The sequence below is a fragment of the Somniosus microcephalus genome, unplaced genomic scaffold, assembly GCF_052327205.1.
Source record: "Somniosus microcephalus isolate GS21.2 unplaced genomic scaffold, FLI_Smic_1.0 unresolved_chr2, whole genome shotgun sequence".
NCBI lineage: Eukaryota > Metazoa > Chordata > Chondrichthyes > Squaliformes > Somniosidae > Somniosus > Somniosus microcephalus.
In genome coordinates, this window is record NW_028225180.1 from 56488509 (window position 1) to 56501220 (window position 12712).

At 43.5% G+C, this 12712-nt stretch overlaps 1 protein-coding gene across 1 annotated transcript; it reads left to right on the forward strand.

The window, feature by feature from the left end:
• The first annotated feature begins 453 nt into the window (after window positions 1-453).
• Window positions 454-4236, forward strand: LOC147092676 (putative G protein-coupled receptor 139). The gene is made up of 2 exons (XM_085975982.1): window positions 454-584; window positions 2099-4236. Exons 1-2 carry the CDS (start codon window positions 515-517, stop codon window positions 2992-2994), a joined length of 966 nt encoding a protein of 321 aa, XP_085832108.1. The 5' UTR covers window positions 454-514; the 3' UTR covers window positions 2995-4236.
• The last annotated feature ends 8476 nt before the right edge of the window (window positions 4237-12712 follow it).

Below are 12712 nucleotides of genomic sequence, written 5' to 3' on the forward strand. Positions count from 1 at the left end.
ATTAATGTTAGGTTAGGGTCACCAGCAGTAATCTTAGAGTAGTTTGGCCATCAGTAATGTTAGAGTAGAGCCGCCATCAGTAATGTTAGATTGGGCTCTCACCTGTAATTTGAGCGATGAATCATGGCCAGCATTGTTAGTGATGAATCATCGCCAGTAATCTTAGAGCGTGTCATCACTAGGTATCATTACAGTAAAAAAAACTACATTTTACTTACACAATGAATGAGTGAAGTTTTCACCGAATGAATTTGAGACCCCAAGAGCCTAACGCAGTGTCCAGGAGGGATGTTCTGTTCAGCGTTGCGTACAATTTCCACATAGGCGGCCCGGCGCACTGAAGCGGAAAATCGCCACTTGTTTGTTAAGTGACTGTAATTAACGCCACTTATTGTGTAACACTTTTTTTTCTGACCGGGGCACAGGGTTCCTATAAATGGGGAGTATTTACTGATCTCATACACATTCCATTCCGAACCGCAAAGCTGGACAGATTTCGCAGTTTTTTTATTTAATGGAACTGCCAACTATTCTACAGATAAAGCAAGTTTACTATCCTATTCTCGCATCATTTGGGGCTCCCGGTAAGTCAATGTATTCTGTTGGTTAATAGCTGTGGACTATCTTAGTGTTAATATAACCGATTCCGAGCATGTCCTCATTGCAGAGTCATTGATCCACCGGAATCAGTCGGTGAATATCAGCGGGAACGCTATTCGTCCGCGCGGCCGCTGATGCGCTGTTCTGGCCGCTCGATCGTGGCCACCGGGACCTCAACCTTCCTCCGTCTTCTGAGGGAGGGCCAGGCTGATCCCCCGGCCCCTCCAACAGTATGTAGATAATTTAAGAATGTGTTGCTTAGTGTCCATGGTAAACATTTCATCTGTACCGTTGTTTCCTGTCTACTTTAAGTTGTTCCGCAGCCATCCATCAGAGGACTGTGAAAGATATTTGGAGCAATAATTACCGCTCAGGGAGCTGCTCCCCTCCGCTCGGCTGCAAAAAACCTTCGCGGTTCCACCAGCTCCCGCTCTGTCACCGAGCAGCTTCCCTCGGGGCGATTAGAAATAGAAAAAGCGTAGAGTTTCGACCTACATCGGGTGTTTGTGGCACAGTTGAATGTATTATTTGAATTCATATCTTTCCAGTAATTGTTTGTAAATTATATTGAATACAACTGACATCTGATGCCGCTCCCGAGATCCCCCTCGCCAATTATACCGATGAGATTAAATGTAAAATTCCATCGATTGCTCCCTGGGGCCGCTGCAGTAACTCATCATATAGACGAGCATTGACAAATTGGCTCAGTGCATCACATGGTCCCAGCGTAATGACTCGATGGTTTCAGCGCTTCACACTGCAATGGAATATGTGTTTGGATGTATGTAAGGGAATCCATTTATTTATTGATTATGAAAATGAACAAGTTAAAGAAACATCCAAGGTTGCTCTTTAAGGACCTTTAATCTGTAACTGTACCGTCCCTGCGAGGTACTGCGGTTTGACCTGCACCGCACTGTTAAAGTGTGAATGGAGCCGCAATGGATTTCTAACGAAAGGATTCGACATGAAACGTATACGTTGTTTCCCTTTCTACAGATGATGGATCTCCTGTTAGGTATTTGCAGAGTTTACTGTTTTTATGCATGAATATAGTGTCAGTGGCGATAGCGAAGGAGATTCAATCGGAAGACATGGATCATGGCAGGCTGATCCGATGTCGCCCGTTTTACACTGTGGCACAAAGTCAAAATTCCCCTCCGTTGAGCCATCAGTGCCTGGTTGTCGGTGGTGTTGGCGTCGCTATCCGTTGCCACTGCCGATACTGAATACGAGCGACCCTCCCAACACCAACCTCCACCCACCACCTTGACACAGTCTGCCTGAAGTGTGCTGGCAGGACGGCGCATTCTCACTCCCTCGATATTGAGTGTTTAATGATAACTTTCGTTTGAAAATGTCTATTGTCAATGCTCGTCTATATAATAATGTGTGCATAACCCTCAGTAGGAACACATCGGTTCATCTCCCCACAATACGATGTAAGACTTATCCGAGTGTCCCCAAAACTTACTCTTGTTCCCCTTTCTTACAGCCAACCTATTGACAATGGTGATTCTCTCCAGAGGAAAATGCGGCCTTTCCAAATGTATCTCGGTCTACATGGTGGCCATGGCAACAGCAGATCTACTGGTCATGATCGTCAATGTAATCGTATATAACATTTTGAGTAAACACTTCCAATATTCATTCCTGTCCTACACTGCCGTTTGTAAGTTCATGATGTACATGGCTTGTACCAACCTGGATATGTCGGTGTGGTTTACCGTCTCCTTCACATTTGACCGATTTGTAGCTATATGCTGTCAGAAGTATAAAACAAGTTATTGCACAGTGAGAACTGCGGCCGCGGTTATAACAACGGTCTCTGTCCTGAGCTATTTAGAGAACATCCCCTATTTGTTTGCCTTTGAACACAAAGAAATAATTAACAATGTTCCCTGGGGTTTCCGCCCCAGTATGTCCTTTTTTACATCGCCTGCAGGTGTAGCTTACTTCCATTTACAAAATGTTTTAGTTACATATCTTCCTTTTGTTTTTATATTGCTGTTTAATTGTTTGACAGTCAGACGTATTTTAGTGGCCAGTAGAGCCCGCAGGGGACTCCGGGGTCACAGCAGTGAGAATCAGAGCGATCCAGAGATGGAGAACCGAAGGAAATCCATTATTTTACTGTTCACTGTATCGGGCAGTTTTGTGTTGTTGTGGCTGACATCTGCTGTAAATTCCATAGTTAACAACCTGGCCTTGCATCACCGACCCGATTATACAGCCCCTGCATACATTGCCACTGAAACCGGATATCTGCTGATGTATTTGAGTTCCTGTACAAACACGTGTATTTATGCAGCGACACAAACTAAATTCAGGGAAGAGCTGAAGAATGTGTTGAGATCTACTTGGACATGTATAAGGATATTGGTTAAATAAGTGTAACATTAAACTAAAGCTTCCTTTAACTAGAGTAAAATTACAGCCCGTTCTCCATTTTAGAATGGCCGTCTTACCGTTAGGACGAAAGCCGATTGTTGCTGTGAAAATGAACAGGCATCAGAACACCTTTCTTCCTTTTTGTGCCGTGTGTTTTGTGTCTGCTGCTTTCCTTGGGTCGGCCGTGGCTCAGCTGGTAGCAACCTCGTGAGAAGTTTGTGGCTTCAAGTCCCACTCCAGAGACTCAATAATCTACCATAATCTAGGCTGACACTCCAGTGCAGGGCTGAGGGAGTGCTGCACTGTCGGAGGTGCCCCTCTTTCAAATTAGACATTAAACCAAGACTCCGTCTGCCCTCTCAGGTGGACATAAAAGATCCTTTGTACTCTCTCGAAGAGGAGCAGGGAGTAATCCGGGTGTCCCAGCTAAAAATTATCCTTCAATCAACATCACAACAAACAAATCAACTGGATATTATTACATTGCTGTTTGTGGGAGCTTGTTGTGCGTAAATTGGTTGCCGTGTTTCCTACATTAGAACAGTGATCACACCTCAAAAAGTACTTCATTGGTGAGAAGAGGCCAGTGGTCGTGACAGGAGCTATACAAATACAAATTTTTCTTTTTCCCCGGGTCAATATAATCATTTCCCACTAATCACAATATTCTAACGTCTGCTATACTGTATTGGTTTATCTTCCTATTGTAGCAATGTTAACAATTAGCCTTTTCCCGTTAAGCAGGGAAGCAATGGTCTGTTTCCTGCAGCAATGGTCAGTTTCACGATGAAATAATACGCGATTGACATTACAAACAGATTCACCAATTTCAGGGAACTTTAATCATTTGGTAATAGTTTGGGAAGAGCGTTAGTTCTGCAAAGCAAAACATCTGGACATCCATCATCATTTTCAATTAGTACAATAGATACAGAAACGGAAAGTCTTAATGCTAAAGGATTTGCTTGGTACAATTGCAATTATATGGGTCAAGAATGAAACTATTGATCAGATAATCAATTAAATTATCTTTATGTGGAGTTGTATTTTAACTTTGATATAAGTGTAATGCAGAATTGTGAGGATTATCGAGTACAGGGAGTGAGAAAAATTAATAAAAACTAACAGTTTTGAATGAGTATTCGGTTTCTAAAGATCTAAGATACTGAGATCAGGAATGTGACATGTTTGGGTCGCCACACCAACGATCATCAGGTGTGCTTCTCATTTCTACCTTTTAATTGCGTGTTTAAGGATTATTGCAAATATTATGCGCTTAATAAACCTATGGCACTTCACGCCAATGTTCAAGAACATTATGGGAAAGCTTATGCTGACAATAGCCTTTGCATTTTAATTGTGAATGGGCTTCAGTCATTAACTGGGATTAAGACTCCGCTTTACCCGTCACTCTTTAACGTTCCCTGACTCAGACGTTCTCCAAAACTAAAATCCTCTTAGTTGCAGGGCTCCGTGGAGCCCGGGCTCTGCCAATCCGGCTGGAATCCAGCTTCTGGAGAAAGTGGTGATCAGTTGCGGGCGGTTTTGTGTAAGAGCCACATCCTCATTTACCTGGATGCGGACAACCAGTAGTATTTAAGGCGCGAGCCAGGCAGCCGGCAGAGGTTTTAGTTCCATCAGTCAGCGATGTTCTGCACCCAGCTACAATCCTGAGAGGGCGGCCTGCGATCAACCACATCATCCAAACTCCACAGGTAAAATAGAAAGCAAAGGCATGAATAATTAACCATTACATTACCGGGTCACAGTCAACCTGACGTGGTTGTGATTCACCGTCCCCTGTTTCTAATTAACCAGTTGTTGTACTCCCTTGTGTTTCTCTATTTCTAATTAAACAGTTACTGTGTTTCCCTGACATTCCCGGCTCCTCTATTTCTACATAAACAGTTTCTGTCTCCCCAGTCCCCTACTTTTAAATAAACAGTTACTGTGTTACCCCATGTCTCCTATTATTCTATTTCTAATTAGAGAGTTAGTTTATTCCCCTGAATTTCCTTGTCTTCTATTTCTAATTGAACAGTTGCTGTCTTCCCCTGTCCCCTACTTCTAAATGATGTGCTATTGTGGCCCGCTGGTCCCTATTTCTAACATCAGTTGCCATATTCAACTGACCTCTATTTCTAATTAAACCATTCCTGTGTTCGCATATATTCCCTTTATTCTATTTCTAATTAAAGGTTCATTTATTAAACTTAATTTTCCTGTTCTCCATTTCTAAATAAACATTTACAGTGTTCCCCTAAATTCCTCTTTATTCTAATTCTAATTTTGCTGCCGGTGTTCCACTGAACTCCCCTGTCCTCTAGTTATAAATATAAAGATTAAGATTAGGAAGGAAGCCTGTTCTATAGATAAGACACGATAGCAAAATACTGCAGATGTTGGAAATCCGAAATAACAACAGAAAATGCTGGAAAAACTCAGCAAGTCAGGCAACATCCGTGGAGAGAAATTTGAGTTGACGTTTCGGGTTTGACCCTTCTTCAAAACTGGAGAGAAAAGGAACTAGATCGAAGGCAGGGCTGCGATCGGACAAAAGAATAAAAGAACCAAAAGAAGTAAAAGAGATTAGAAGCTAGACGAGATGGTAATAGGCTGTGATTAGGTGTAAAGTGCACTGGCAGGGCAAAAGATAGCTGCCAGGTGTGAGAGAAACAAAAGGAAAGGGGGGGGGGAAAGGAAAGGAGTGGAAAAATATAAGTGAAAATGAAATAGGGGCCGAGGTTATGATCTGAAATTGTTGAACTCGATATTGAGACCGGAAGGCTGCAGACTGCCTAATCGGAAGATGAGGTGCTGTTCCTCGAGTTTACGTTGAGCTTCCGTGGAACAGTACAAGAGGCCAAGGACGGTGAGGTCCGAGTGGGAATGGAGCGGTGAATTGAAATGACAGGCGACCGGAAGCTCGGGGTCACCCTTACGGACTGAACGGAGGTGTTCCACAAAGCGGTCACCCAATCTGCGTTTGGTCTCCCCAATGTAGAGGAGACCGCATCGTGAGCAGCGAATACAGTATACTAGATTGCGAGAAGTATCTTCCCCTCCCCTTTCAGCATTCCGCAGGGACCGCTCTCTCCGAGACACCCTAGTCCACTCCTCTATCACCCCAAACAGCCCTTCCCCTTCGCCTGGCACCTTCCCGTGCAAGCGGAGGAGATGTAACACCTGCCCCTATACCTCCCCCCTCCCCACTGTCCAGGGCCCCAAACACCCCTTCCAGGTGAAACAGCGATTTACTTGTACTTCTCGCAATCTAGTATACTGTATTCGCTGCTCACGATGCGGTCTCCTCTACATTGGGGAGACCAAACGCAGATTGGGTGACCGCTTTGCGGAACACCTCCGTTCAGTCCGTAAGGGTGACCCCGAGCTTCCGGTCGCCTGTCATTTCAATTCACCGCTCCATTCCCACTCGGACCTCACCGTCCTTGGCCTCTTGTACTGTTCCACGGAAGCTCAACGTAAACTCGAGGAACAGCACCTCATCTTCCGATTAGGCAGTCTGCAGCCTTCCGGTCTCAATATCGAGTTCAACAATTTCAGATCATAACCTCGGCCCCTATTTCATTTTCACTTATATTTTTCCACTCCTTTCCTTCCCCCCCCCCTTTCCTTTTGTTTCTCTCTCACACCTGGCAGCTATCTTTTGCCCTGCCAGTACACTTTACACCTAATCACAGCCTATTACCATCTCGTCTAGCTTCTAATCTCTTTTACTTCTTTTGGTTCTTTTATTCTTTTGTCCGATCGCAGCCCTGCCTTCGATCTAGTTCCTTTTCTCTCCAGTTTTGAAGAAGGGTCAAACCCGAAACGTCAACTCAAATTTCTCTCCACGGATGTTGCCTGACTTGCTGAGTTTTTCCAGCATTTTCTGTTGTTATTACTATAGATAAGACAGTCGCTCACTGAAATAATGTTTACAGAGATTAGTTTGAATTTACCCCCTTCAATCTCAGACCGTTTCCTCTGGTGCTACTGTTCCGGACAAGGTGAAACAGCTCGTCATGGTTCAGCTTATCGAGTGGATTTAGAACAGTGTCTCACATATATTCCGGTCCTGGATATTCCTGTAACCTTTGATGTTTGGAATAGGATTGTTAATACGAAAAGTATAATTAAACTGCTGGTGGTGGGTCAACTACAATTCCACCGTTTCAGTGGATAACGTTATATTTTAATTCAGAACCTAACAGCCTATGTCTTCGGCCTGTATATCTTCCAAAGAGACTTGTCCTGCTAATAAAATTTCACTGTGAAACCTCACTTACTAACTCTCTACATCACTACAAAGTCGCTAAAAAAATAAACGCTGCGAGTGGCCCGCAGGATCCCATTGGTTTTAATGAGGTCCGAACCACAAGTAAAGTCCGCACCTACCTGGTGCGTCCCTCCCTTCGAAGACTCGCGCTCCTGGGTCTGCAGGCGGATGCCTGAGTAAAGGCCCACGTATCCCAGGGGCGCATGCGGTTCGTAACCGGCCCTGGGATCATGTGGGCCGGTCCAACCAATCAAAAAGGGGGAGTCCCATTATGCTTATTGGGATTCCATTTATATACGGAATTCCCCATAAGCATAATAGGAATCCCAACACTTTCACAACACTCAAATAAAAATGAATCATCACATGTCTAGAATAAATTAATATACAATTTAATTAAACATTTAAAATAAAAAAATTTTGATTTGAAAAATAAACTTAAACATTTTTCAAAGGGCCAAAAATAAGATTAACGAATTTTAATGGTTGTTATATGGTTAAATGATTTAAAAATATTTTGCTATTTATTTAAACTCTTTTCCTGGTAAAAGAGTGCCTTACACTGCTTTTGCCAGTAAATGTTTCACGGCCATTCATTGGGCAGCAGTTGGACAAATAGCCCAACTCTGTGCCAGCAAAAACTAGACAGTTCGCAAGTTTCGGGATTTCGCGCATGCGCATCACATGCGGAAACCCGTAACTTTTGGGGCACTTCCAACGACGTCCATGATCATAAGCCCCGGAAAATCAGCACCAATGTTTGTTGAGTAACGTGCTGGTGGCCCAGTCAAAAAGGCTAATGGAATGAGGACACTTATGTCAAGCGGGCTGGAATAGAATGTGGAGCAAGTTATGCTTGAGTTGTTTCGAGCTTTGGTTAGATCCCACCTGGTGTGCTTCATTCGGTGTATTGCACTGCACCCCAGGAAGGATATCTTGGCTTTGCAGCGGCAGCAGCGAAAAGATCAACTTAAATAATCAAAACCAACAGAAGCAAGAACGGGGGATGAACGCGAACTCTGTGGATTACAAGAACGATGGCTTTTCATTTGATCACTGCAACGACTCCACGCTTTATCAGTGACTCAGGACACCACACTCCATATGTCACACTCCCGATGCCACACTCCAGATGTCCAACACTTTTCAATGTTATTTTCTGACCGCACGGTGCTGGGGTTCTGACTGCTAGTCGGGACTTTACTACCTTCCTTTGAAAGGCATTAATGCTATTCGCCTCAACATACTGGTTGCGAGTTCCACATTCTAAACACTCTCTGTGTAAAGAAGTTAATTCTGAATACCTTTTGGATTTATTAGTGACTATCTATATTTATTACCCCTATTTTCGGATAACCCCACAGACAGAAACATGTTCCCTACGTTTATAATTCATAATTTTTCTACCTCTATTAGGTCACACCTCAGCCTTCCCTTTTCAAGAGAAAATAGTCCCTGCCTCTCCAGTTATTCCAGAAAGTTATAACCTCTCACAAAATAGGTTTTCCCTCGTGTTGTTTCTCTCACCACTTGCCGCAAGCCCAGTCTGTTTGCACATTCTCCAATGCCTCAATATCCATTTTTGTAAGATGGAGACCAATCTTGCACAGTACGCCAAGTGTGGCCTAAAGAGGTTTTTATAGAAGTTAAATTTAACTTTTCTTTCGGTGTATATGTATCCTGATTCCTAATACCAAAATACAGCACTTCACATTCTTAATGAAATGAGTTGGTCATTTACACTCACATTCTGCAAGTTTGTTACCATTTTATTGTATGTTGTCGCAATCTTCCTCAGAATCATAGAATGATAGAATGCTTACAGAAGTGGAGATGAGGTAGAAGATCAGCCATGATCTAATTGAATGGCAGAGCAGGCTCGAAAGGCCAAATGGCCTACTCGTGCACCTATTTCTTATGATCTTATGGAAGAAGGCCATTCGGCCCATGGAGCCCCTGCCTGCTCTCTGCAAGTGCACTTCAGCTAGTCCCACTCCCCGCCCTTCCTCCGTAGCCCTGCAATTGTTATGCTGCAGATGCTTATCCAACTCCCTTTTGAGGACTGTGATTGAGTTTGCTTCCACCACCCTTTCAGGCATTGCATTCCAGATCCTAAACACTCGCTGAGTAATTTTTTTCCTCATGTCGCCTTTAGTTCTTCTGCCAATCACCTTGATTCTGTGTTCTCTGTTTCCCAACCCTTATGCCAACGGGAACAGATTCTCTTATCTACTCTGCCCTGACCCCTCATGATTTTGAACATCTCCATCAAAATTCCTCTCAGTTGTCTCTGCTCTAAGGAGAAAAACCCCAGTTTCTCCAGTCTATCCACGTAACTGAAGTCCCTCCTTCCTGGAATAATTCTCATAAATCTTTTCTGCACCCTCTCTAAGGCCTTCATATCCTTCCTAATGTGCGGTGCCCAGAATTGGACATTATACTCCAGTTGAGCCGAACCAGTGTTTTTTTTTACAGCTTCTTCATAATTTCCACGGTTTTGTGCCCTATACCGCTATTCATGAAGCCAAGGATCCTGTAAGCTTTGTTTAACTGCTTTCTTAACATGCCTCTCAGTATTAACTATACCCTCCGGTTTGGTGTTAAACGCAAATTTTGATATTGTACTTCAGATTGTCGAGTCAACACAATGTGTGTAAATGGTGAACAGCAGTGGTCCCAGCATCGATCCTTCTGGGACATCACTTTCCACCTGCTGCCAGTCTCAGTAAATACCTTTAAACCCACTCTCTGTTTTCTGTTCTGTAGACAGTTTGCTTTCCATTCTGCTGCTTGCCCCTGTCTCCACATGGTCTGACCTCAGTCTCGCGTCTACTCTGCGGCAACTTATCAAAGGCCTATTGAAGGTTCAGTAGATCAAGACAGTTCCATGCAGTGGAAAGTCAATCCACTGGGTCATATAAATGGATTGGGAAAGTCAATGGACTGGGTCATATTAATGGATTGGGAAAGTCAATGGACTAGGATCTGTCAATGAATGGAAATAAATGGACTGGGATATATAAATGACTGGAAATATCGATGGACCGGGTCATATAAATGAATGAGGATAGTAAAGGATTGTAAACATCAATGTTTACAGGAACAGCAACAGATTACGTTAGCATGTTACTTATATTTTTGACACAGTAATCCAGAAGCATGGACAAATTATCCTGTGACGACAGCTCAAATTCCACAGATCTCAATTTGCTGAATTTCGATTCAGTTAGTTAAATAAATCAGGAAAAACCACTGTGATTAATGTGGACCATGAAACTATTTAAATATCATATAAACCTAATTGGTTCACTAAAGTCCTTCAGTGAAGGAAACACGTTGTATTTACTCGGTTGGCCTGTAATTTAAATTCGTTCCTGGGTTGTGGGCTTCGCTGACAAGACCAGCTTTTATGCCTAACGCTAGTTGTCCCTCAGACCTTGGCAGGGAGCCATCTTCTTGAACGGCTGCAGCCCGTGTGGTGATGATACACCCATAGTGCTGTTAGGGAGGGAGTTCCTGGATTTTGACTCAGCGACGCTGAAGTATCCGTGATATATTTCCAAGTCAGGATGGTGTGTGACTTGTAGGGTAACTTAGAGGTGGTGGTGTTCCCATGCGGTTGCTGCCCTTGTCCTTCTAGGTGGTAGAGTTCACGGGTTTGGGAGATTTTACTCAAAGCACATATAATATCAGAATAGCGACACAACTGGTAAAGTTAATTTCGGGATTCCCACCAGCAATGATAGTAGTGGGATCACCACCTGCAATGTTAGTACTGGGGTCACCACCAGCAATGTTAGTAGTGGGGTCACCACCAGCAATGTTAGTAGTGGTATCACCACCAGCAATGTTAGTATTGGGGTCACCACCAGCAATGTCAGTATTGGGATCACCACCAGCAATGTTAGTATTGGAATCACCACCAGCAATGATAGTACTGGGGTCACCACCAGCAATGTTAGTATTGGTATCACCACCAGCAATGTCAGTATTGGAATCATCACCAGCAATTTTAGTATTGGAATCACCACCAGCAATGATAGTACTGGGGTCACCACCAGCAATGTTAGTATTGGTATCACCACCAGCAATGTCAGTATTGGAATCATCACCAGCAATTTTAGTATTGGTATCACCACCAGCAATGTTAGTATTGGGATCACCACCAGCAATGTCAGTATTGTGGCCATGACCAGCAATGTGAGTATTGGGATCACCACCAGCAATGTTAATATTGAGATCACCACCAGCAATGTTAATACTGGGATCACGACCAGCAATGTTAGTATTGCGATCACCACCAGAAATGTCAGTATTGTGGCCACGACCAGCAATGTTAGTGTTGGGATCAACACCAGCAATGGGATCACGACCAGCAATGTTAGTTTTGGTATCACCACCAGCAATGTTAGTATTGGGATCACCACCAGCAATGTTAGTTTTGGTATCACCACCAGCAATGTTAGTATTGGGATCACCACCAGCAATGTCAGTATTGCGATTACCACCAGCAATGTTAGTATTGAGATCACCACCAGCAATGTTAATATTCGGATCACCTCTTGCAATGTTAGTATTGGGATCACCATTGGCAATCTGACCTTATGGTTATGGGTGTGGAAGCATAGTGGTTATGTTACTGGAGTAATATTCCCTAGGTTTCGAATGATGATCTTGCTAGATGTGAGTTCAAATAATCGAAAATAAACAGCTAGTTTCCGTAATCGTGGCCATGGAAGATACCAGGTTGTTGTAAAAGCCCAACTGGGTCACTAATGACCTAAAGAGAAGGAAAGCTGCCGGTCTTTCCTGGTCTGGCCTTTATATTTGACTCGAGACCAAAAGCAAAGTGGTTGACTCATTCTGAGAGGATCTAGCAAACCATTCGGTTGCAGCAAACTGCTACAAAAGCCTTGATCTTATTGAATGGCTTAGCAGGCTCAAATGGCCTACTCCTGCTTCTATTTTTCATTGTATTAATCCAATCTGGCCAATTTTCGCCAGATCAGCCTACTCTCAATCATCAGCAAAGTGACGGAAGATGTCGATAGTGCCATCAAGCTGCACTTAATCACCAATAACCGGCACACCGATGCTCAGTTTGTGTTCCACCAGGACCACTCGGCTCCAGACCTCATTACATCCTTTGTCCAAACAAGGATAAAATATATAAATTCCAGAGGTGAGGTGAGAATGACTGCTCTTGATAACAATGAAGCATTAGACCGAGTGTGGCAGTAAGAAAGCCAAACAAAACTGAATTCGATGGAGATCATTGTGAAAACTCTCCACTGGCTAAAGTCATGCCTAGCAGAGAGTGATTGTTGGAGGCCAATAATCTCAGCCCCATGACAAAGCTGCAGAAGTTCCTCAGGCCATTGTCCTAGGCCCAAGCATCTTCAGAGACATCTTCAGACCTTCCCTCTGGTATAATGTCAG